The sequence below is a fragment of the Octodon degus genome, unplaced genomic scaffold (genome assembly GCF_000260255.1).
Source record: "Octodon degus isolate 3935 unplaced genomic scaffold, OctDeg1.0 scaffold00088, whole genome shotgun sequence".
NCBI lineage: Eukaryota > Metazoa > Chordata > Mammalia > Rodentia > Octodontidae > Octodon > Octodon degus.
Window position 1 is genome coordinate 6,759,931 of NW_004524664.1, and position 26,298 is coordinate 6,786,228.

The window sequence follows — 26,298 nt, forward strand, 5'->3', positions numbered from 1 at the left end:
TGACTCTGAGTCCATTCTACCTTCAATGGCTTGTCAACTGCATTCAGAGCCAGCTTAATAAGCTTCTTGTGACCTTCCTCTGTCCTTCCCCACTGCCCTCTGGCCATTTGCCCACTGGTCTGCATCCAATTAAGAGGGTAGACAGAGGGAAGGGAAAGACATGACCTCAGTGTGAGCTGATTCTGCTTCTCATTAACGGTCCTATGGAAAGAGCTGGTAGAGTCCTCACACCGTGCTTACTCACCAGGAGACTTGAGTGCCACTATTTGTTCACAGTTTTTATACTGTCGCCCAGTAACCCTAACATCTGAAATATGTTTGATCTGTTTTAATTAGCTAGTCAATAAGAACTATGTCTCTCCGACAGTGCTTACACATTTACAAACAAGTATACTATCAGGGAAGGCCTGGAGCAGAACTCTTAATAAGGCATAATTTATCCACTACTTCCCATCACAGAATCTTTTCTTCCCTCTCTTTACCTTCTCCCCATGTACCTTTACCTCCCACATCTTTTCCCACAGCAGTATGGTGGAAATGGCTGTTTTATGCAGGAATTTCTGCAAAATAGCCATATTAAACACATAAGGCCTTATAAAAGAATGACCTAGAACTTCGGATACTAAGACACAAGGGAAAAGAACATCAGGAGTATGTTCTGTTTTCTTTTATGGTTGTTTCTATCATTTTATTTAGAAGGAGGCGTGCTTGTAGGGCAAGTGTGCCCTTCCATGAAAAGTGCATATTGCTCATTCAAGGAACACTTCCTGAGTTTCCCACAAGTAGATGATCCTATTCAGGTATGTTTAATTGTTAGTTAATAATAAGTATCACAAAAATACAAAGCATTGTGAAACTTCATGGGGATTACCTCTGGCTGAAGCAGGCAGTTTCAGATGCTATTTAGCCAATTAATGAATTTCCAGCCCCACTGGTCAATCACACACAGCCAAGGGCACTGAAGTGGAGAACTGTAGCTCATTTTACAGTCTCAAAGTGCAATCTCAGGGCTGGCCAAATAGCTCAGCAAACTAAGCACCCACTTAGGCTGAGTGCAGTGACTGGGGTTTGATCCCCAGCCTGCTGTGCCTGCCCCGCCTCCAGCGTGTGCTGAGACAGCAATTGAGACCGGGCATGGTGGTGCGCACCTGTAATCCCAGCACTTGGCAGGCTGAAAACAGGAGGATCACTACAAGTCCAGTCTACATAGACAGACCCTGCGCTATGTACATTAAAAAAATAAAAATTAAAAAAGTGCAATCTCAGCTTGGAAATGCAGCAAGCAAGGAAGGATAACCAGAGTTTACAAGCAGAATCTCTAGTTGCAACTGTGATCGGTGACTTCTGGTGTGAAGCTGGGCAGCTTGTTTGGCAGGATCCTTGCACTAGGAATCTGCAAGGCCACCCTGTTGCCAGGGTACCACAGGCACCATATACATGATCCTGTCACATGTTCTCATAACATTCTATTGCCTGTCTTGTTTTTCCTATTCAGATCAAAACAAAATCTTTATGGCAACAAGGCAAGTTACCATTAGTGACATTTGCATTTACCAAAAGGAGAGTGAGAGAATATTTTCACTGACATTAAAATAAAAGAAAATATTTTCTCCATTCTTTTTGGGAGAAGAGAAAAAAAAAATCTTCCTTCAAGGCTTGAAAGCTGTTACTTTTTAACATTTTAACAATTTCAGAAGTGGAAGAGAGAAGAGACAGTAAAAATGCTATAACAATATTAACATGGAGACGTTTTCTGAATAAAGTAACTGTGTTTTGAGGTTATCTTTCTGTTGCAACCCAGAGTTAATGAGATCTGGCTTCTTTACCTAAGAAAATGGCTATACTGTTGATTTTAGCTTTCTTAGTTTTAAATGTATTAGCATCACATTACATTATTTCCAAATGTAACAGTGAAGACAATGATTTGGGACCACACGAGGAAACTGTGAAAGCCTTTCTTCCCTCTTATATCCATTTCTTTCCAGGAAGAGGAACACATATCTCTAGTATAATGAGGCCAAAGAAGGAATTGAAGGTGTCTGCAGAGTGCGAGCGAAGTGTGGTAGGAGGCGACATGTGATAGAAGGCAGTTTGAGTCACCCTCCGTTCTGCCTCCACGACTTTGGCGGCTGTCTCTGCAGTAAGCACAGCAGCCTCCTCAGCCCCGCAGAGGCTGAGCCTCAGAGGTGAATAAGGGGCCTTCTCCTTCCAGGCATTAGCACGAGAAGGGACAACTTCTACCGAAGTTTTCCTACATGAGGCCGGGCCACCAATAGCAGTGATCAGTGAACTAACAGAGGAGGCCAGATACGGGTCCTTGTCTGTTTTTGTGAGCGCTAAGACACAGCCATGTGGACCTGTCTGTGTGTTGTGCTGTGTCTTTTCTGGCATGTTTCACATTACAGAGGCAGAGATGAACAGTGGCTGAGCAGCGGCACAGATTCCCAGATTATGGCCCTGTACAGAAAAAAACTAATTTGCTGGCCCCCAGTTTAAATCCTTCTTACTCTATAGATAAGCTCTTTTTGAAGATGAAAGGGAATAAGGAGGATGTAGGAAATGCTGCTCACTGGAACTCACATAGCAACTCTAAAAGATTTCAAGGTAGAAATACATCACGCATATTCACACTCTTCTAATTTGGTAATTACTATGACAGTGTCAAGGGGGCTGACTAACAGCTGTTGTGAATCTGCATATTTTGAACATTAAGTTAAAAATTTTCCCATAAATTAGACATTTGACTTTTTAAAGGGAATTCAGCCTTTGCTGGAGAAGGACTATTATGAAAAAAAAAAGAACAAAAAACCAAAACAGGTACACCAAGGGCTCCTTTATGACCCCAGTGAGAGTACCTGGGGGAGGAATGTCCACTCCAGCATGAGCTCCAGCAGGGGTGGGGTGGGGTCGGGTGGGGGTGGGGTGGGGGTGAGGTGCTCCTTAGTTCCATGTCATGAAGGGTACTAAACTTAGACTCCCTGTGGGGAATGCATTGCCCCTACTGCAGGTCAGAAATGATGACTCTGGAGGATGGCCACACTTTTGGTCTCATGTATAAGGTTAAACGGAGACTAAAATAGACCTAGGCAGCAAAATGCTCCTCCTATAAATTAAGGACAGTATCTGTGGGTACTGTGGGTACATATATACTTTGTGGCAGGTTTTTTTCCCCCATATTCAGGTAGGGTGGACTGGTTTCGGTAGCAAAACCAGTGCTTTGAGTTTCTGTCCAAAGTACTCTCGGTCTGTCTGTAGTCTTTTTGGTTAAACCAAAATATATTCTCTGGGTTAGTTTTGAATTCTGAGTGCCCAACGGTCAGAGTTAAACTTGAAATACTTGTGGTGCTCAGTGAGATCATCAACCGGCCATCCTATCCTTCATCCGACTCGCTGGAAAGAGCAACCTGCTTTGCATGCACACTCAGACATTTTCGTGTTCTTTCATTTTTGACCTGCCTTTTCAAGAATGTTTTCCATTCTTTCTGTGCTTGCCTGCTCCTGTACACTCAGGCAGCAATGCGTCCAGCCACTTTCTAGCTGTTCCCTTTGTTCTCGGCTCCCAGGCCTTTCTGAGCCAGGGATTCCTACTCCATCCCTTCTTGGCAGACATCTACCCTCTCTTTCAGAAGAGAGAGGCAGGAAGGATGTCTGTGCAAATAAAGAACAAAAAGTGGAAATAAAAGAGCCAGCCAAACAACAAGAAAATAAGGCTTTGCCTCAAGAGGAAAAAAAAAAAAAAGAAAGAAAGAAAGATAAAAAAATAAAAAAAAAGAAAGAAAAAGGAAATAATATGGTTCTGGCAAAATTTGTTCTCATTTCTATTCACAGTGCAGCACACAGAGGGTGGCCTAATGAAGGACTTTTTGTTCTCAGTGACTTCTCTCTGTGAGCAGTCCCTCAGGTGGCCCGCACCTGCCCGCCCCCCAGGGTGGCTGTGGGTAGCTTTGCTCTGCCTTTGCCCACCGAGACTGAGCCCGTTTTCAATGTGCGCTCCCCTTAGCTCAACTTTAGTGTGAGCAAGAGCCCAGTGTCCGCCCCCGCAGCAACCCGCTCAATGTGCCTAAGCTTCCTTTCTCCTTTGGATGCCTCCTGCATTACAGCTCTGGGGTCATCTTCAAACTTCTTGTTTTGTATCCAGGCACTCACTTTTGCAGGCTGTGCACATGCATATCAGTAATAAGGAGGAATGGGAGACACTGGCTGCTCTGTGTCTGCGGTACCAGTCTAAGCTGGGCTCTGATCACCCATGAGCCCATGGTGACACTGTCTAAGCCTATCTGTGTGAGCAGTGAACACACTGAGAGGTGAGACCAGAACCAAAGCACATCTTGCCCATGATGTCTCCAAAGGTGGTGGTGGGGTGGCAGGAAATACCATACACAAGGTCACCTTCACAGGACCATATATCAGGTAGGGTCAGAGAAACCTATAAAGCTAGCACGACCCACCTGGGTGTCAGCCCACTTTAGTTTCCAAAGTTTTCCCTGTGAAATCATTAGCAATTACCTGTTGATGCTGTTTTTCTGTGCTAACATCTGCCAGTCCTTGCCTTTGGCATTGGGAGTATCAAACGTTGCACAAATCCGCTGTCTGATAGAATAGGGGATTTTGAAGGCTTTGGGGCCAGTCTGTGCAGGGAAAGCGCTGTCCTCTTGTGCAAAGAAAGTGATGGTTTCTCGTTCACTCTATGAGTAAAATAGGAAAAACATCACCTAAAACATTTTCATTTCTAAAAATTTATGTAACACACATTTGTAACATGCTTTCCAGTTGTAAGAGAGCCCATGAAAATGTCGACAAGTTCCCTTCCCTTGTAAAATAGTGAAGAACTTATCTAGCAGCCTAATAAAGTGTGTACTAGAGATCTACAGTTACCTCTTCCTTTCAGGGGAGTTGAAATCCCCAGCTGCCATCATCCAAAGAACCACTGGAAAATATCAGGATTAACACTTTGTCATAGGCATACAGGGTGGATCTTGAATTAGGGGAGAAATTACCAAGTGACAGATTGAGGTTTACAGAGAGACCCTCTATAGTCCTCCTGCTCAAAGGTGAATGGGCTGACGGCAGAAGCCTACCAGCTATGGCAGGCCTGCTTCTGGAAGTCACGGCTCTAGTCCGCCTGTGTGATGCCCATTGACTGTACAGTAGTGTTTCTTTAAAAATAGGCCTGGTCAGGAAAGCTACAAAGAGGCACTCAGTGTATGACAGTCACAAAAAGTTTGTCTTACTTGCCAGTCCTAAAGTCGTATGATTCTATGATAAATCTTTTGGTTTTGTTACAGATTTAAATGCCTTGGGTGAAAAAGACCTCCACATGAATTAGAGAGAGAGAGACAGACTAGCTTAGTGCAGGAATGCAGGCTAACGGGCTTCAGCCTTCTGTCTGCCTACCTTTCTTTTGAACTGAGGGTTATTCAACAAGGATTCGGTATTTCAGCATATCATAGCACTTAGATCATGTGCAAAATAAAATTACACAGAAATTTGTTGGATTGCAGTAGTTACTGATAAGTTTATGCTAAGACTTGAAAAATATCTGAATAAGTCTCTCCTATACTTATTATATGTTATGAAACCTAAGATATTCTGCTGAAATAATTGAAGTCACTGTTTACTTGAAAGATTTTCCTGGGTGGGCCTGACCTAAATAGGTGGTCCTCAAAATGGGGAAGAGAAAGCTTTTGTTCAGAGGCCTCTTCTCCTGTCCTAGAAGAAATCACACCAGCACACTATCATCTGGCTACACAAGGTGCCCTGTGACTAGGCTGAGGGTGATCCTAGCCAAGAGACCAAGGGGGCAGGGGCAAAAAAGGAGCTTGAGTCTTTTAGTTACTAAGTTGCGCAGACAACTTGAATGCTTTGATTCTGTGTTGCCAGTGAGGCGTCCCTAGTTGACACCCTGATTTCAGCCTGCATGATACTGAGTGTCTGGGTAGGCAAGATGTGGGCTCCTGCCTTACAAAAACTGTGAAGTAATAAATGAGTATTGTTTTATTCAGCTAAATGAGTATTGTTTTACTTAGCCATGCATGGACTCTTACAAAAACTGAAGTAATAAATAAATATTGTTTTATTCAGATAAATTTGTCGTAATTTGATATCTAAACAGCAAAAGAAAAAAATATAAGCTAAAATTAAGGCAGGTTAAGGAAGCAGCTAGGACAATTTAAACGCCAATGAGCAGGCTGCACATTAGGGACCTGTCTGCTGTGCCCTCCTTCCACTTCATGAGTTAATGGGTGTTCTACCCAAAGCTGTTGCTGTCCTTCTGTCCCATGTCTCCAGCTCTCACTGGTCTGCCTACTCTGGATGTCACAACAATGGCGCCTCCTACCAGCACCCAGATTCACGAATCCAGCAGGTGTGGGAAGTCTCCCAAAATCCCCAGTGGAAGGAAGTAGAGACTCTAGTAATGACCCGCACTGGTTCTGGTGCTTTTGCAATTAGTACACACTGCTACATTGTGAAGGCAGTCTTTTGGAAGTATGGTGATTTAACCTAACATTTCCGGGAGGCTGCCTCAGATGTTCTGGGAAAGAACAGCTTCGTGATGCAATACATTGAAGGCGTGCTTTGTATTACACCCTCCACTTGGTAACCCAAATTATGTATTATCATATTTAATAGATTGTGTTTGCTGGTTTTAGTTCTATTCCCTGGTGTATTACAGAACGATGCTTATAAAAACTCTTCCAGTATTTGCAGTTAGCATATTCTCATAGCAAAATGATGTATGGTTTTATGAATCATGAAAAAAAAATCACATTTAGGAATAAAGATGATCTAATTCCTTGTTGGTGACTACTTAGGATGCTCTATAACCTCAGCTTAAGTTTCTTTTCTTTTTTATTTTTAACTGTATGCATTTGTTACAGGGTCTCACTATGCAGCTTGGACTCATAGTGATCCTCCTGTTTCAGCCTCCCCAGTTCTGGGATTAGAGGGGTGAGCCACCATGCCCAATCTCAGCGGCATGCACAGTGAGCCAGGGGGCAGGGCCGGCATGGCATATGGTACCAGGGATCAAAGCTGGGTCCTTGTGCCTGCTGAGGCAGGCACTTAGACCACTGAGCTACCTCTGCAGCCCTCAGCCTCAGCCCTTTTGCATATTTTTATAGACCCCAAAGTGGTTAGGAAATTTGGTAAAAATCACCCAAGTAGCTTGTGACATAGCCAGAACAATGACTAGAATAGAGTTCAGGCACCCTAATTACTGCAGCAGTGCTCATTTCCCTGTTTCAAGTGTAGGACAGCAAGCAGGGTGCTTAAAAAGAACATTCTGTGAGTGGAATTAGCATTATACTTCAGGTATTTGTGGTAGCAAAAGCTACATGAAGAAAGCATTTGATTTGGCCTTGAAGATCAGAAGGCAACTATCAAGCAGAAATAGGCTGGGTGGGGACATATGCCAAGGAAAGTGGCCTGTTCTGAAATATCAGGTGGTTATAAAATAAACCAACTCAGCTTCTTACTGCATAAAAATGGGTTATGAGATACATCATTTTTATCATGGTTTGTAAAATTTTTTTTAGCCTCTAAAAATGCAAATGAAGCAGGAATAGCTTCCTTATATATTTTTTGACTTAAAGAGAGTATGGCAGAAACTAGACAGAGGGGGGAAAAAATCTAAGCAAGTTAACAGCAACTGCGATTGGAAAAATGGCAGCAAAGAATTTAAACCTGAGAAAAGCTGGCTTGGAATGAAAAATGCAAAGGGCTGGGCCAAAGAGTGGCAGGCAAAGCATGGGCCTGTGGGAGTCCCGCGTGTGCCTGTGAAATGTCTACGAAAATGTGTCCCCTCTATTGGAAGAAAGACCACCTTCATGCACGGTGTCTTCAGAAAAGGCTGGAGACAGTGGTCTTCTTCAAAAGTGCATAAAATATTATACAAGTCTGAACCTTAAGATGTGTGTTTTTTCCTATTTAGAACACTTTAATAAGTAGGCCGAATTTCCCTTTTAAAGGTTCCATATTTAAATATTTTGTCCGCGTAAGGACAGCACTTTAGGTAACATTTATGATGCATTCTAAAAGACAGCTGGGCCAGGTAATAAGAATCCTGTAGATACATCACATTTTCTGATTGTTTAAATTAAATATGCAGAAGAACAGTAGATTTCCATGCTCTGCACATCTGAGATAAGCAGCTGCTCCCCGGTTAGCTCAGGGAGTTGTAAATCAATGAGCGAATCCAAGTATTCTGTTTTATAACAGACAAATTATCCCCCAACTTCTACCACTTTTGCAGGAAAGATAAGAGAATTGCTTCAAGGGAAAACTGTAAAGTACAAGATTCCCATTCAAGTCATTTTTACCAAAAAGAGTCCTCCATAATATTATACTAATAAAAGGAGTGATGAAATAAATTACTTAGGGATTCTTCCTCTCTTAGTATTAGCTAAAAAAAATGTTGTTCCAGTTTTGATGGCTGCTGCTGCTGCTGTTTTTACAGGCTATGAGCTGACAACAACACAATCATGTTAAGTTTAAGGTTACATGTGCCAATAAGAAAAATTTAAAAATTTAAGAGGAACTAATTTCTTCTGAAGATTCAAATAATACTTGCAATTCTAAGGAGCAAAAAAAGCCACTTTCTTGCTTACTAAAGTAATTTGTAATTTTAAGGGAGGTGTTAAGAATTGTATTTATTTGGAAATCCACTTAGATAAGAGGCCTGAGGGATGAGATGTGTTGCTGACCATAAAGGAGCAAATACCTTTAGTGAGGATAATCACTGTATTGATGTAGACATTAAAAAAACTTCCTTGTTGGTGACTACTTAGGATGCTCTATAACCTCATGCATATACACACCCAACTCAGGTTTGCATTATTAAGTAGAGGAAACAGCAATACTGAAATAATTCATTCAAGTAAGATTCAGAGTGGGATCTCTCAGCCTAAATGTACAGGCATGTTTGAAGGGAATGGTTATTAAAAAAGAAAAATAAAAAAAAATATCAAGGCCATCTGTAGAAAGCTGCAAAAGTTCCATGTTATTGTTCCTGATTTTAATAGATAAAACACTAGGATTTAACTTAGAAAAGTCACAAAACTACACTCTCTCCCAGCCTGGTGACTATGACAGGTGGTATGGCTTCTAATGATTTGGAAGCCAAACATACTGAGTGACAGAGATCTATTTCTTGGGGGTTCCCTCCCAGCTCCCCAAGGAATCGCCATTTCTCTCTACTTTCTATGTCCTCCATTTTGCCTGGACCATTTATTGTAAAAATCAGGTAATCTTTAGAGAACAGAGGGCAGTTTCAGTTCCCACACATATCGCTAGGCATATGCTTTTCCTAGGCGTTATACAGTCCCACAGCTGGGAGGCCTTTGGGTGATCATTTAATCAAGCTCTTAAAAAAAAAAAAGGGGATACAGATGAATGTCCATTTTGTATCTGTGTATTCAAAGTGGCTAGGATAGATATATAGTTACATTCTCTTAATGAATAGAGGGATTTGTTCTAAAGGTGTTTGTAAATAGGATAACAAGTCTGCATCTTATACAGCAATTAACCACTAGGAAGAATGTATGCAATGTGTTAATTATTGAAACTGTCCTGCCAATTTGATTTGAAACTCTCTCATTGCTATTTGTTTCTCAATAAAATTATGAAAAAAAAAAAAGCTCTTATAAGATCCCTGTGTAGGGTATTTATTCTGTTCTTGAGGCTCTGCATAGAATGAACGGTTGTTCTACTCTATCACACAAATGTTCCCCTCCCATCCTACATTTTTTCTTTGTAAGAAATGACCTCTCAGTTTTCATATTACTTCTTGTACAAACCCAAAGGCAACACTGCTGTTGTGAGGAGGTCTGCCCCTAGCATGTGGGCTCCTAAGAGCAGGTTTGTGCTGTGGATAAGCCTACAGTAAAGGCTGATCTAGTGTGGGCCCCGGAAGGAACACAGTACCTCTCCATCACCCCATTATCTCCAAGATTCTGGACCACAGGTTGACTTCTTTGAGATTTCATATCATGCAAAATTGTAGTAATACTTAACCCACAAGGTAGTGATTATTACACAACAGAGGTGAAAGCAAATGAAGTAGTGTCTGAAATACAGTGGCTTTCAAAGGTTATTAGATTTTTTCTGACACAGAAAATGTTAACAAATGAGATTTGTCTAAGGAAGGCAGTTTATTACAAAGGGACTCATATACACTGGGTCAAATTCCTGCAGTAACACTTGAAGCAATTAATAAAGTGGTCCTTGGAAAGATCAAAGGGCTAAAAAACTTCTAAAATGCAGTAACCTATGACCTCCATGACTCACACAGAAATGAAAATCTAAGTATTGTTCTATTTGCTTCTCGTTTTGTAGAAAGACACTGTGAAACCATCTAATTCAAGGCATTTCAAAGTAGCTTTAAATTTACGTAGCATTAGCAGAGGAATTGGAGACTAAGGGACAGAATTGGGTTTACTTGCTAAATTTCCTTCCTTGTACTTCAAATAATTTATATTGGGAAGGAGAAAAAATACTGGAATGGGCAAGCCTTAGTAAATGTCATTACATGAACATCCTAAATAGCAGAAGTCGATCCCCAACATATGTATGCCTTAAAAAGCAAAATGTATAAAGCCTGGAATTCTTTTCATGACTTGGTCACGGGCATCTGAGGAAATCTGATTCAGAATCATCTCTAACCTTTGCCTTTTCACAACTGCTTCTGAATAATAGGTCTTTTGTGATTTTCTTCTTGTTTATATTTTAAAACTTCCTTAAATTTTAATGTTGCTTTGAAATGTATTATGTTAAATATGCCAGAACTATTAAAGAAAGTCTCTAAAAATATCCTACCCAGGTTTCCGGATATACCTTCCCCATCAAAACACTTAGCATAAAATGCTAATTGGCAATAATGAATGCAAAGAATGGATAAACATATCAGAGAAGACAGCTATCAATTTGAAGGCACAATCCTTTGGCAAGCTATCTACTCCCCAGAAAAACTATCTGTGGAATTAGTAGTACTCAGTCTTCATAATGAATTATAATGAGAATGGAGATAATTCATAATGGTATGTGGCCATGAGCCTTCAAAGCAAAAAAAAAAAAAAAAAAGTGAAATTAAGTTGTATGTATATAAATGTACTAAAGCTTCTGTCAAACTGAAATTACAAAATATGTTTTACTTATACATTTATCTATATTTGTATATTTATTAGTCAATCAACTATACAGGAGAACAGTGAAATATGTCTTTTTCTATAATAGTCAGGAATTACCTTGAGACTGAGAAGCAAAGGCATCAGATCGTCTGCTGCTCTCCCCCTTGGACCCTAACATTTGAGATGGGAATCATCTTTTTGTGTGAGCTCAAGTGTAAAGACACAAAGTCATTCAGCGGTTTCGGCCAAATAATAGCAACTACAGTTATCAGGATCCTCTTGCAATATCACCCAAGTAAATTCTCCTTTGATTCCCCTTTTAACTCTGCCTTTTGCAGTGATATTCATCAGGCAAGATCCCTCTACTCTTTCTAATTCCAATACCTTACCTTGCAGGATGAGACTCACTTCTACTCTATCTTACCCTGTTCTCTCATTTCTGGAATAGGAACGTCTAGAAGCTACCTAAATACCAAAATCTGAGGAGGCTGAAGTCTTCTTATAAAGACTGCATCATTGTCACATGTAACCAATGTACATCCTTCTGTATATTTCACATCATTTCTAGATTAGAATTCCTAATATCAACCTATACAAATCATTGTATTGTTTAGGAAATTATGACTGGAATAAAGTCTACATATTCAGTACAGGTATAAATTTTGTTTTCAGAATATTTTTAATCTATGCTGATTGAATCCATAGATGCAAAAACCATGGATACTAGGTACCAGCTGTATTATTCCACTGATTAACCAAGGTTCAGAGGATATCTGGACATATAAAACCATTGGCCTATAGGATATGCATATCCTCCAAGGACAACAGACTCTTGAGGTTCCAAGGATGAAATACATATAAGGCAAGTGACTTCTAGAAAAAAATAATTGTAACAAGCTTAAAACAGCCCAGTGGTGATCGTGATCTACCTAAGAAGCTACAGTATGTATCTCACCTGTACTATCTAGACCCAGCCTGTAACGCATCTCAGCTGGCCTTCCAAGCTTTCGACGCACTATGAATCTGCTTATGGTTTTGTGCAAGAAAAGTCCTATACTATATCCTTCCCCCAAAAGTCACTCCCCACAGCCTACACTTAAATTTAACCTATAGGTTAAATTTTCCTACCCAGTGGGGAGCACAATTAACCCCTCAGCATGTGAGTGTTTATTTTCCTTTATCAATAATGAGGATAAAAAGTTTGTGTATGTTGAAGTTTTTCAGCCTTTGAAGAGCACAGCTACATAGGCACAGTGCTAGTATTCTTACTGTGCTTTAAAAGGGAATCAGGAGCTGGTACCTCCAGGACTCACCTCTAGGATGGATGTCTGCACTTGGAGGATCTGTTCATGGCCTTTGAGCTGCCGGATGCAGATTTTGCAGGACAGCTGGGTGGTGGTGGGCGTGTAGCGCTCCAGGGAAAAGGCACAGTGCAGGGGCTGCCGGTTACTGCACCACACGCGAGAGAACGGGACTTCCTACAGGGGAGATGGAGCACAAACAGGGGCATTGGGTGCAGAGCCCAGCTGAGATAAACGGAGACCAGAAGATGCTCCACAGCAATAATTATGGTGATGATGACAGGGCTCACAGCAGCGACAACTGTCTAAGCAACTTTGATGGGATTATTGTAGAAATAATGTTCCAGCATATGCCAGGCAGCACAAAAATAATTAATGTCAATTCCAATTGATAACATTTGCATTCAAAACCACACTGCAAGAGCTCAGATTTCACTCTATGACATATACAATTAGAAAGAATACCAATGAAATTTATCATTTTTCCACAAAAAATTATTCTCCTAGAGGACACTTGTAATTTATCCTTCTACATAAGCCCAGGGTAAGATGACATCTTCTGATTTAAATTTGTTTTAAAGAACAGACTGATCAGAATCTGGTTCTTGCGTTATAGACTCATGTAGTATTGTATGGGAACACAGAATTGCCAAAATATCTAGCATAAAAATAAATACCTACTGCAAAATAACACATATGAACACAAAGCCAAGAGAGGAAAACACAAATATTGCGCTACTCCAGAGTGCTGTAGTTTGCCAATTTTCTGTTTTGTTCAATTCATCAACTCCACAATTATTTATAATTCCCTATAGCGAGCTCTATGGGGAATGAGGAAAGCTTGCTAATGGCTAATGGTTGGACATACTATTAGATAAACAATGAGAAATAATAACTATTTAGGTTTGGTTCCTGCTCTCAAGGGACTTATAGACAATTGAATGGGCAAAGTAATTTTTACTAAATGAGGATGAAAATGATTTCTTAACACCACCCAGTACATACTACCAATAGGACTGTGTTCAGGCTTCTTGCTTTATAATATGTCTTTTAATGTTTTCATGTAATCAAAAGCCTCTTCTTGCTCAAACAAGGCTGGGGTCAATGGCAATGACCATGGATACCCGACATCAGGCCATACTCAACCCTAGCATTGTCTACTCGCAACACTAAAACTGGAAGGTACTCAGAGGCATATCAAGTCTGGAAGCTTGAGACTATGAAGAATGACTGCTGATGTATCTGCTGGGTGTTATAAGACCAGCAGTCAATTAAAATTCATTCTCCTCACTTTGGGGCACTACGATTCATTCAGGTATTCTTGGGCTCTATTGTACACATGGGCTTATATAATATATCTAATTTTCTCTTTAAGAAACTATACAGATCCTGATTTTCTTTGCTGGGGACCAAGCAAGGAAAGATAAATTTTAGATCACTATACACTTAAAAAAGGAAGAGCGAGCTCTATGGGGAATGGGGAAAGAAAATCAAACATTCACTCTTGCCATACATCTTAGTATTGGATATAAGAATTTTGCGAGTTTTATTTGTGGTCTTTACCCTTTTTTTTTTTTTTTCTTTTTTTGTCTTTATTCTTAATACTGAACCAGAAGAAAAGCAATGGAGATTCTTCTCAAGAAGTAAAGACAAGAACTCAGAAAGCACACAACTGTGACAATTTATCGCATTTTATTGACTTCATTCCCGTGCAAGATGCAGACAATTACTGTCTCAGGTGGCAGGGGCTAGAAGCCTGAAATTTACTTTATAGCTTCCATTGCTAACAGTAGCTCATATTTCTATATTGCTAATGGGAGGCAGTCGTGCTGGGGGTAAGATGAAGCAGGGGCATGAAGCTTCCTGGTGACAGAGGTGGCCAACCTTAAAGGCATAACATGGCAGCACTTGCAAGGTAGGCAGGGGCCTCTGGTTGTTCCCCTGAGACTCATCTCTTTTGGTGGTGGGGTAGTTTCATGAAATCCTGGATCCTGTTGGTTTCCTTCTGATATCATTACCGGCTTCCTCTAACATTGAAGCTGGGTTCTTCACTGGTTACAGAAACACATAAATCCCCGAATTAAATATGTCTTAGGTTGAAAAGTCTTGAATGCTTTCTGTAATGTTGAGCAAAACAATTCTTTCTTGAAATTCTAGTGGCTCTGAGAAGTTCTCTTAAATTGCAAAGTAGGTAACCTGGAAAGATGATACTGGTGGGGCTCACAGAACTGACATCTAGGACTGTCACGGGGCTATTTTGGCAGAATAAAAAGTTGTTGGTATCACCAGCAAGGCAGTAATCTCCATGAAGTTTTTGGTTTCTCCTTGTTTTCAACAGAGACTTTCATGTGTGGTCATTTCCCTTCTCTTCCTGGCAGAACATGCCACAGTAGAAGGCATCTCTGATTGGCAGAGCTTCTCAGTGAGCAGTAGAGAGAGGCATTTTCCCTACAACACTCACAGATATATTTTTTCTTCATCCTAATTTATACAGAAAAATCCTGCCCTTTTCCCTTTTATCTAAGCTGATTCTTTCTCGTTTCTCCTCCTGAGTCGTCTTCCATTTTGAAACCCATGAGGAACTTTTACTTCGGAATTCAAACCCTTCATTTCTCTCTCTGCTTACTGAACTCGTCAAGTTGCCATCTGCTCACACATGCCCACCTGCCATCTCTCTACAGAGGGAGCTACAAACTACCTCTCTGCATGTACCTCTTTGTCTTCAAGGCCCGCCATTACACCTCTCAGCACTCATCATAATTTCATTTGGCCTTTATATCTCTGGCAAGTTTATCTGTTTCATTTTGCCTTCCATACTGAGACCTAAACCCAGCATCTTTATACTAAGCAACATTGCCAGTCATTTGTCTCTTATTTCTTTATTCCGAGACAAGGTCTTGCTAAGTTGCCAAGGCTGGGGTTGAACTTGTGATCTCTCCCCACATCCTTACACAGTGCTAGGATTACAGATGTGCACTGCCACACTAGGAGTCCTCTAATCACCGGTTTTTAGTCTCTACTGGATAAAACTAATGGGAACTTTGAGTCTTGATAGGAAAGAGGAGCAGAAAGCACTTGATTTCTATTTTTCAGAGGATAGTGTTACAGTCTCACTTTTACCTCAGTCATGGGTGGGAGACAACTCACATGATCAAATGACATCAGAACTCTGCTACCGCAATTCACTGGCAAAGGACAGTGTCTCCTGCTGCCTGCCATGCTAAACACAGCGTCCTGCCTGGTTCTCTAAGGCCTCCCTTGAGATTGTGCCTGTCCTTTGCTTGCTGTCTCCCTCTTACTCTTCTCAGCTATGGAACAGTCTCTGTTCTCCAAATCAGAACATTTGTATAGCATCACTTTGTACCATCCCCTTAATGAAAGTAAATAAACCTCAGGGGTCTGCCATGGATCTGCTTTTAGCTGATCAAGGAAGTTTCTTTTATCCACAACCAAAATTTAAGACAGTGCAGTATAATGTAAATACTGGACTTCAGGGCTAGGAAGAGCCATGCTCATGGTCCAGGTTGTAAGAAGCCTACATTTTCTGCAGCAGATTTTAATCCTTAGTCTTGTGTAACTTTCTAAAAAAGTAACACTGACCATTTATTTCAAAGTGTTTTCTAGAGTATCGTTTGGTAAATTTCCTATATTTTCTCCTGAAAACAATGGAAGAAAAGAGAGCAATGGCTACTGTGAGAGAATCGTTCCTTTAGAAGGATACGAGAACCAGTGCTGTGCCAACCTGCTCCCTCGCTCTCCCTTCCTCCCTCCCATCATCTCTCCCTCTCTCACCCTCTGTCCTTTTCCCTTTGTGTGCCAGTGCACATAACAAAAGCCTTTTTAAAAAAACTGATTTTAAGATGGTATCAAAGGAGTATTTTTTTCTTGTTAACCTGAGTAACAACTATCAATGGTACTCAAAAAATATTTTAAAATAATAGAATTAGAAGCCCTGTGATTGTGTGTTTTCAGGACAAAACTCTTTGCTTTTACTTACTAAAAAATAAGAATAAAAGGAACCCTAGAAAACAAAAACAAATTCACCACAGCACTTACTGAGCTGAGGGATATTATGCAGGAACCAATAGAGAGGACAAAGTGTAGCGAAGTTATGGGTGTTTAAAGAATTCCAGAGATGTTTTCATTTTGATTCCAATTATAATTAGGTTTCTAGCAGATGGGGAGAATGTAAATCACATCCTAGCAGGAGACACACACTGAGTTCTCCAATATACATAGCATGCGGAAAAGACAGCTGCTTTTATCTCAGCAAAGTGACAACCTGACTTTGTTTGGTTGGATTTTTAAAAATAAATAATTGATTGTATACTGTTTATGACAGCTTCCCCATGCCACAGGCAGCAAGAAATAAAGCAAGCCATGATTATGTAGCTCTGAGGTCCCAGTAACCTACATAGGGCAGAGCATTTACCTCCTGAAGAGGGTTGTGAACCCCTGGGGCCAGACAGCAGCGGGAGGCTGATGCCGCCCTCCTGCCAGTGCTAACATCCCAAAGCCTGAATGGAAAGCTAGCAGGCATTCATTTCTGTGAGTGGGGACAAGCACTGAGGCCCCCAGTTTTGCTTCCCACCAGGTTTATGGGTGTCAGGCACCCAGATCTCCAAAGAACTCCCACAGCTGGGCCTGGTGCCAAATGCACAAAAGGCAGTAGCATCACATAGCTGCAGGACTCCAAGAAACTAACCAATGAGATTTCAACTTTATGTGGTCCTTTTATATATAGATCCTCATCACTTAGCTCAGGGCACAGTGTGAGCTCACGCTAGTCTAAATCCATGTCTCACTAGCTTGTTGGTGTCTGGCAGACAGCAAATATTCTGTGCATTCACTGAGTCTCTCCCAAGCCCGAGTTCCCAGGAGAAAGCAGGATGATGTCATGAGCAAGTCGAGTTTGGTACCTAATTGCAGTACATCAATTTCTAGAATCTCAATCTGAAGTTAGCAACAGGGAAAGAAGACAATGGTACCAGAGATTTTTCATCTTTTGAGTTGAGAGATTGCAGGGTGATTTACCAGTTGAAAGAGAGACCTACACATGGTGTCAGGAAGAGTGTGATGTGCTGCCTCTACAATATTTCTCTGGGATACCATGAAAAATATCTCTGTCAGTTCCTAACCACTGAGCCTCAATGACAACCCATTCTCGGCTGTCCACACTAAGTTTGTCAGTGCACAGGATGTTGTGTAGGAAGAGCAAGCAGGCTGAATGCAAATGCTCCCCGAATACTTGCATGGCCATTAAACCAAATGTCAAATGCATCCTCACAGACTGATGAGTATCAGTGATAGCAGAGGCAAGGAGATTGGTGGGAAGGGATGACGGGGGAGGAGGGATGCAGTGGAAGGCCACTTTGGGTAAGAAAAATGAAGTAGAAATGAAAACTCAGTGGCAAGCCTCCTGATGCTGAGAAAATTAAATTGTTTCTCAGCCTTCTAGGACTCTTTCAAATTATGCTCAATTACAAAAGGCAAATATTTATACATGTTCACAACCTCCGAGCAATCCAAATCAACCCAGCAGTGAAGCTCACTGGGTCTCCTCGTGAGTTAACACACTTTGGCTTTGGCTGACCCTGGTGCATCTGCTGAGCTCTCTCAGCCTCCTCTGCCCCTGGCTCTCCCATCTGATGTTTTATGTTCAAGCATTAAACTTAATAGTTACTATGGACTGAGTCACTCATATTAGATCCAATGAAAGGAGACCCTTATATCCTATAAAGATTAATACATAGGAATTTGCATGACTATCAAGACTTGTTTTAATAATAAGCTCTGAAGTTCAATTTGGGCTAGAGAATTGAGTAATGCTTACTGTAAAAGAAAGACACCTAGGTCTTCAATATCATTAGGAATACATTTATTCATAGAAGATCACTCTTCACAAGGAAATGTGCTGAATGTGTTAAACACACATGTACGTGCATGAGCACACACATACACAAATTGTTTGTGGCCATGACAGATATTTATATTACTTTGAATGCACTAAAATTGTACTGTCCCAATAATGTGAACTTGGAAATAGGAAGGGTACCCTTGTCCCATTTGAAATGATTTGAAGTTGAAGGTTTGATGGTTGAGCTTTTTTCTATTACAGCAAAGTTTCTTCTTTGTGAATTGGCTCATTACCATTCTGAAAGCTGGAAACTTGCATATCATTTTAAAAAATGAATCTGCAAGGATGGAAAGGCTAACCATCACCACAGTGGTCTGTGTGTTATGCTGATGGCCTTGAAAACATGCCTTAATTTCAGACTAAAGTGAGTCCTCCAGAAGCTTTTCTAGGTCTAGGGAAACTCCTATTGCTTGAAGCTCAGGTGAGCCCCCTGGCTTATGAAACTATAGTGGACAGAAGCATGGTGGTGTGTGCCTGCAATTCCAGAACAGAGGGAGGTGCAGGCCAGAGGGCCAAATGTTTGAGCCCCATTAGGGCAACTTGGTAACATCCTGTTAAAAAGGGCAGGGCATGTGGTACGTGTCTCAATGGCAGCATACCCTTAAGTCTAATCCCCAGTACAGAAAAAAGAAAAAAAAAAAAACTAAACTAAAAAAACAATAAAACTCCCAAATTACCCCCCAACAAAAAATAAAAAAAGAGCCAGAAAGAAATAAAATAGAAAATATGATTGCCTATCCAACAGCTTATGGGAATTTTCATAGTCTTATGGAGGAGTATCACATTTGGAAGAAATCTTTTCATGCTAAGCATACATTCAAATTCCCTAAAATCATCTTAAAAAAATTGTGAATCATCTTGCAGTATTTAAAAACTCAATTAAGTGACATATGGGCACTAATATATAAATATTTTAGTATTTGCCAAATGACTCCAAGAAGCATCACTCTACCTTTCCCTTTCAAGTTGGAATGTCTCTGAACTGGCTCAATCCCCTCGGAGGCAAGCACTTCATATAAAAACAGCAGCACCTTTTGTGCTCCAACTCAAAGTTGTGCCCTAAAAAAGTCTGTCACTGACACCTAGTACCCTCGCTGCTGAATGTGAAAAGGGAAATTCTCATAGCTAATTTTTGTAAGCAATACACAAACCCTGCTCAAGTTGGTAAGTTGCCATCTTTGACTTACATGGAGCACCAATTCAAAGAACAGGAAGAGACACAACAGGACATGGCATGAGAGCCCCTTCCTTCCCACCTGATATAAACTGTGCATTTATGACAATACAGTTAAATCCTTCTGTGTAGCTATGAAGACTACAACCATGGGACAATTTTGCAATGAAATCCATACTTTAAAGTACTAGAACAGCAAGAGGACTCTCACTAGGGTGTCTGACATTTTCTCACGCTAGAGCACATGGTTTCTGGGAAAGCCCATTTGGCCAGTACCTGGCATGCAGTGAATGGTTTGATTCTCCAGAGGAACGGAGGGATGTCAAGGACAGAGATCTGGAGACTGAAGGTGTTTCCTTTGAAGTGCAGCAACTTTGGTTCCTCTAGTAGCTGTCCACCTTGATGCCTTTCATCTGAAACCACTTCCTGCAGGAGATAAACGACCAGAGGAACAGCAGTGAAGCACTGGCATCTCTGAGCTTCCTTTTATGGGTACGGACACTCACTACATATGACTCCCATCGATGGACCAAAAGCATAATAGAAAAATACTTGTTTTCAATCTCCACATTCCTAGGAAGTTCACAATGAAGGACTGAAAGCTGCTGAGCAATACGAATTGGTCAGTGAGAGACAATTCTTTGTGTGGGATGCTCAGGCTTCAGTAAGTGGGTTCCTCTAAAGCTAAAAGACCTCTTCTGGACCCAATAAAACCGTAAGCCTCCCAGGTCTCTGTGAGTGCACAAATCATTCTGACGCACCTATCATCCATGGAAGTACTTGCGCTCCTGCATAATCCTATTTCACAATAAAGTTAAACACATCCCTTGCCACTCTGTCCAATTAGTCTCCAGTAACACAGGCATTACAGGTGGTTTTTTTTTTTGAGGGGCTCAAAATAGATGTTTCAGAGTGCATGTTTATTTGTGGCAACATTCATAAAAGTTACAATGCCAAAGGCCAAGAAAAAATAAGCTTTTATCATGTGCTTTAGTTTGGGGGAAAAATTAAGTTACTGAGGTTAAAAACTCATTTTTCACTGAATCTTTATATGTAATACAAATAAAACCTACATACATCCTATTGAGTAAATATTTATTTGGTTTTAAACTTATGTTTAAAATTATAGGGCTGGGGAGATGGCTCAGTGGAATAAGTGCTTCCCTGGCAAGCGCAAGGGCCTGAGTTCAATTCCTGGTTCCACCAAAAAAAAAAAAAAAAAAAAAAAAAATTATATTGAAGAGATGATAGCACAAATAAACTAACAGAATACATATGTGTTCTGTAAAATAATAAGCCACTGTGAAGATAAAACTTTTCACATGACTGGAGATAAAAGATTTACCTTACTACATTGAAAAATCATCATTAATTTGGTCAGGGAGATAGCTCAGTAGTATAAGCGCTTGCCTGGCAAGCTCAAGGTCCTTAGTTCAATCTCTGCTACCACAAGAAAACAAAACAAAACAAAACCCCACCATTAATTGACTATGTTCTTGCAGACCTGGGAGAAATGAAACTGTACAAAGCCATTATGCCCTATCATCTTCCAAGAAAGGTTGTAAGAAGTAAGGCAAATAAATTTATCAATACAATAAAATTTGAATATCAATTATTTATGAGTAAAAGCAGCTTATTGAATTATTATATATACATACGGCATCAACAATGTGTCTCATTTTTATTCTTCAAGAACATATCGACTGTTAATATGTTAATAGATGCTAGTATATTTTTTAAAGAAGAAATGATTGAGTTTCAATCTATTTTCTCCAGCTCTTTGGTCTCTCTAGTGGGAAGAACAGTTCTTAGGACCCTTAGGTGAGAGGATTCTGGTGCCTGGCCTCGACACGGAGTCAGTAACACACAAACCTCTACCTGACTTCTCAACCACCTGCATGCCTATATCACCCCAAGAGAGTCACTTGAGTTTTCCTATCTGACTCTTATATGCCAGTTAGAGTAACTATTCAACTGATTTCTGAGTACAGAAGGTGGTAATAATGGAGCAGGTAGCAATAACAGAAGTGGCATTCACACTGAACCTTTAGTAGGTGTAGGACACGCCACTTAGAAGGGAGGAGGGAGTACCACAGTCAGTAAACGGGGCCTACAGAGGAACAGTGATCAGACTTAGATAGGACAGGAAGTTAGGGTGACAGGAGCATGGCTGAAAACAATGTACATGAATGTCAGAGCCCACATTACCAATTCTTGCTTGTTATGCTGAAGGCCTTGTATTTTATTTTAAAGTTAACATGTTGCTCAGGTTGTAAGGTATACGATGATCTCCTGGGGCTACAGGTAGTCAAAAGAGTTCTCCTAAGTGAAAGATGAAAGCTCAAAATTCCAGTCACACTTCTGTGTGGTCTTAGACAAATTACTTATTTTCTTTAGGCCTTGTTTGCTTACCCGGGTTTATTCCTACCCAAGCAAAGTAATTAGCATGATCATATATTATCTGTTTTGCAATTCTAGTGCAAGGTTAGAAACAGTTATAAGAAACATGCTTATTAAGACCATATCAAGGCCATTGTATGAGAACGATGTTGACTCTAAGGGTGCTCTGAACTAGGCTCTCTGAAGGACACTCCTTTTCTTTCAGTCTAACTTGCTGAAATCCTCTAAGAAAAGCAAAAATCAAGGGAGATGCAGTGGCTCACTGGAGACTGTGCGTTACCTCATGGAGCACTAGACTGTTTTAATATTTAGAAATTATGCAGAATGATCATATTACAGGGGAACTTAATGGAGATTTACATCACTCGGTCCTGGTTTACGGAAGATATAGAGCCTTCTCTAAAGTTGTCATTTCACTAAAGTTGCATGGTTGATAACAGGATGAAGACTAGAGCTGAGCAGCTTCACCACAGTCTGTTGTCATTGGCTGTTAGATTCCCTGGCCTTCTCGTACACTACGCTTGATGCTTCTTTACAGAGTCCTGAGAGGGCCACACTATTAACTCTGTTCCACAAATAATTTAGTATTAAGACTTACATGAATTAATATATGTTTGCTGTGGAGTTACATATACTATCTATTATTAGTAGTATTTTTTTTTTTTTTAATTTTTGTGGTGCCAGGGATTGAACTTAAGACCTTGCACTTGCCAGGCAAGCACTTATTCCACTGAGCTATCTACACAGCCCCCAAAAGATTTTATTATTATTTTTTGTACAGATACTATCTAAACAGTCCTTGAAATGCATGGTGAAGAATATCAGAAATTTGAAAAATGAATATTTCCTTACATCTGCTACAGAGTAAAAGGTTACGTTTAAAACCTTCTGCTCTAGGCCTCCAAATTAAAGACAACCATAATATAGTTTTCATATTATTTGGCTATTACTTTAGTCTGTACATACTGAACCAACTATGTAGAATTAATAGTATCATATACTCTCACACAAAATATTAAGCAATTATAGTAATTCTGTAACAAAACAATTGTTAAAATGAAAAAGCCAATAATGTACTAATCACTATATTTATCTATTTATAAAGAGATAGTTGGCTTTAGTATTGAAGAAATAATCTCCTGAGTAGAACTAAAACATTCTCTGAGAAGAATGACCATATTTAACACAGACTTCCACTCTTGCTCTTAGATCAACTGTATTCTCTGGGCCTGAACATCTGCATTCTTTTCATTACGATTTGCTATACATAGATTGAACCCAGAGCTCTCACAATGTGCTACATCTCCAGGCCTTTTTATTTTTCATATTTATTTTGAGACAGGCTTTCATCAAGTTGTTAACTTGCCCCAGCTGGGTGTGAACTTGCCTTCCTCCTTGCCACCCTGCCTCCCAGAGTGCCAGGATCATAGATGTGTACCATCATGGCTGCTGACATTTGTACTTTAGGTGGTTCTCAGATGATCCTGATGCCTAGCTATGCTTGGGAATCAGTGATACAAATAGCTCTGCTGGGTGGATTTAGAACCACTCAAATGTACAGATCACCCCAAGCAGGAGGTCTGAGAGTCACGTGGGGTTTCCTTTCTGCCACTTATATTCCAGGTAAGTCAACTGCTTCAATGATTCCTGTGTTAAGGAATCCAGAAAAGAGGATCTTGTTTGTTCTCATATATAAAAGCTTAGGGTTCCACACCGTGGTCTCCTCGGCTCTCTGTTACTTCATTTCACTTTAGGTGTTGTAAGTTCTGGAAGCTGTGGCCAGGAAAAACCTGGCCTTCTTTCTGCCTCACTGAGCTCTTTATGTTGATATAATGAGACAGGCAGCAATGTTCAGGTGTGCTTTGGGGATACCAAAACATGCAGGCCAAATTTACATATTTATGAGACAAAACTGTTTGAACTTAGGCACACACACACACACAGATTATGTTGTGGTGTTTTCCTTTTAATGCTTTACATGAACAATATTTCCCAAGGTTGCATTATTGATAAACACAAGGGCTACATCTGGAGGAAATCCTTTAAAATTAGATTCTAAATCCACATTAATGCCAAGGAAGTAATGAGTACAGAGAAATACTGAAGAGCAGCGCTGGGAGCCATGGAGAGAAGGAAAAAAGACCGACTGTTCTCTTTGTCTTTCTAAGATAACAAAGGGCAAGTGCTTAATTCCTTACTTGTCCCATGTCAAGGTTTGTTTAAGCTATATGTGTGCGTCCATGTGTAACACAACTCAATAAAGAAAAACCAAGTCTTAAAATGGGATGGCTTTGGAAATAAATCACCAACCCTCAGCCTTCGTTTAAATTCACCAATGGAAGCAATGGCAAGCACACAGACCCCCAATGGCTCCTCTCACTGTCCTAGAAACCAAAGCAGGGGACAAGAGGTTGCATGAGCGTTGCTTTCCCATCCTTACCTCATCTTCTGGCAGATGATGTTGTCATTTTTTAGTAACATATCTCTATCTGAGTTGCCTTTGTTTTCCACATAGAAAGAGATGTACTTAGAACAAATCTCCAGAAAAAGCTGATCCTCTATTAATTGTGTCTTTTCCAGGTAAATAAAGTATATTGTCTTTGTTGTTTGAAGACACAGTTACTGTTCCTCAGCTAGGCTACTTCAGAACACATGAAAAGCTGAGAGGCCTTGGAGGAGGGCTAGGGAAGCCCTGGAGCCACTAGGATGTACAGATCACCCCAAGCGTGAGGTCTGAGAGTCACCTGAATTTTCCTTTGAATCAAATACTGTCCTACCTAGTTCCTATCATTCTTTTAAGGGAGGAGTCTTTGGCGGGGCCAAGTTGTTTGCTGGCTCCAGCTTTGTTGTGATCTCTTAGAAAGATTTGAGTTTGGATAGGCAGAGTGGTTTCTCATGCAAGGTTTTGCAGAGGTAGGAGAGGCATTTCAGTGTTCTACGTGACATAATTTCCCAAGATGTGAATGAAATGTGGGGTGTAGCTGTGCCCTTCCCCCGCAGTTGCCTCCTGCTTGGGAGCAAAGCCCAGCTAGGTGTCATGTGCTACCATTTCTTATTGATTTGCAGTGAATACAGCAGCTGTCAAAACTATGTCTGCACTGGCTTGCTAATCGTGATGCACATTTCCTTTTAGTGATAATTACAGAAAATTCTAAGATGCACAACTTCAGCAGAAATGCTTTGTGATGAAGTCCATGCTAATTTTGACAAAGACAGGTGCTGTGAGGGTTTCAGAACATATGCTACCTTGTATGCAGTATATTCAGCTCATGCCCCTGAGTTGGGGGAGTTGATATTAGCTGTGAAGTCTTTTAAAAGTTTCAAAAGGTGAATTGTTGCTGATGCTTTCTTAAAGTTTTAATGGATTGGTAGGTATATTAGTTCTCGCACTAATAAATACTATATATAAAACCATAAATATGTAATGCAGATGATTTAAGATATTGAGGTGATCATAGTGAATTAATGCTGATGGTCCTGTGCACATTTGCTTACCAAGGTAAAAATCCAAGAGAGAAAATAATTTCAGACACAAAAACCAGATTCTATGACTAGGAAGTAAGTGGACTAAGAAGACTCTGTTCACAAAAAGGTACCATCATTTTGTTTTAAGCTATTTATAAATCAAAAAGTTATTCAACCAAGGTTGATGGCCCCACTGAACCCCAGAGGGGAAGTCTGGTCTTTGCTGCTCGTGACAGCTGTCACATTCATCCTGACAATAACAAGTGCGATCAAAGGGGACTTTAAAGTCAAATTTAGCTGACATAATAGGAGAGACAAAGAATCACCAGGGATGAATACATTATGGTGAATGGGGTTCTAAGGTATTGCCATTGAAAAATATTTTTCTAAAGCAAAGTTATAAGTTTTGCTAATTTAAGACATACCTCAACAATGAAATGAAGTCACATAGATTAAATTACAAGGAGACTGACAGTTTGTGTAACAGTGAGTAAGAAGAGCACCAATAAGACAGATAGTGGCTTGGACAACTACACTTGGGGCCTTGTGGCCATGACTTCTTGGGCAGTGCATGTGGGGGGTGATCAAATATATAGTGGAAGTTTAAATTCAAAAATTCTTACACAAAAGAAACATTACCATTAACTCCCACCCCCATATACTCCTGCACTTTGAACACTGTCATCGCATTCTTCTTGGCCACTCTCTGAAGCAGTTCTGAAAGTCTTCCTTATGAGTGTCTTTATTATACTGTCCTGGCTGCTCTGACATTTTGAATTAATTCAAAAAACTTACCTTTCATCATAATTTTGACTTCAGGGAAGAGTTAGAAGCTGCGTGGTGCTGGAGCTCAGGAGCAAGGCGCCAGGAACACACTGCCATGTTTTTATGAGGCTACCTTTTTGTTCAGAGGCACTC

At 40.4% G+C, this 26,298-nt stretch overlaps 1 protein-coding gene across 1 annotated transcript in view; it reads right to left on the reverse strand.

Annotated features, from left to right (window-relative positions):
* The window catches only part of Unc5d (unc-5 netrin receptor D), a 260,172-nt gene that overhangs the window by 12,794 nt on the left and 221,080 nt on the right, over positions 1-26,298 (reverse strand). Inside the window, exons 13-15 of the mRNA XM_023722024.1 lie at positions 19,792-19,941; positions 12,437-12,601; positions 4,507-4,685 (exon numbers count right to left, since the gene is read on the reverse strand). Of these exons, the coding sequence (XP_023577792.1) occupies positions 4,507-4,685; positions 12,437-12,601; positions 19,792-19,941 (494 nt within the window). The remainder of the gene's footprint in view (positions 1-4,506; positions 4,686-12,436; positions 12,602-19,791; positions 19,942-26,298) is intronic.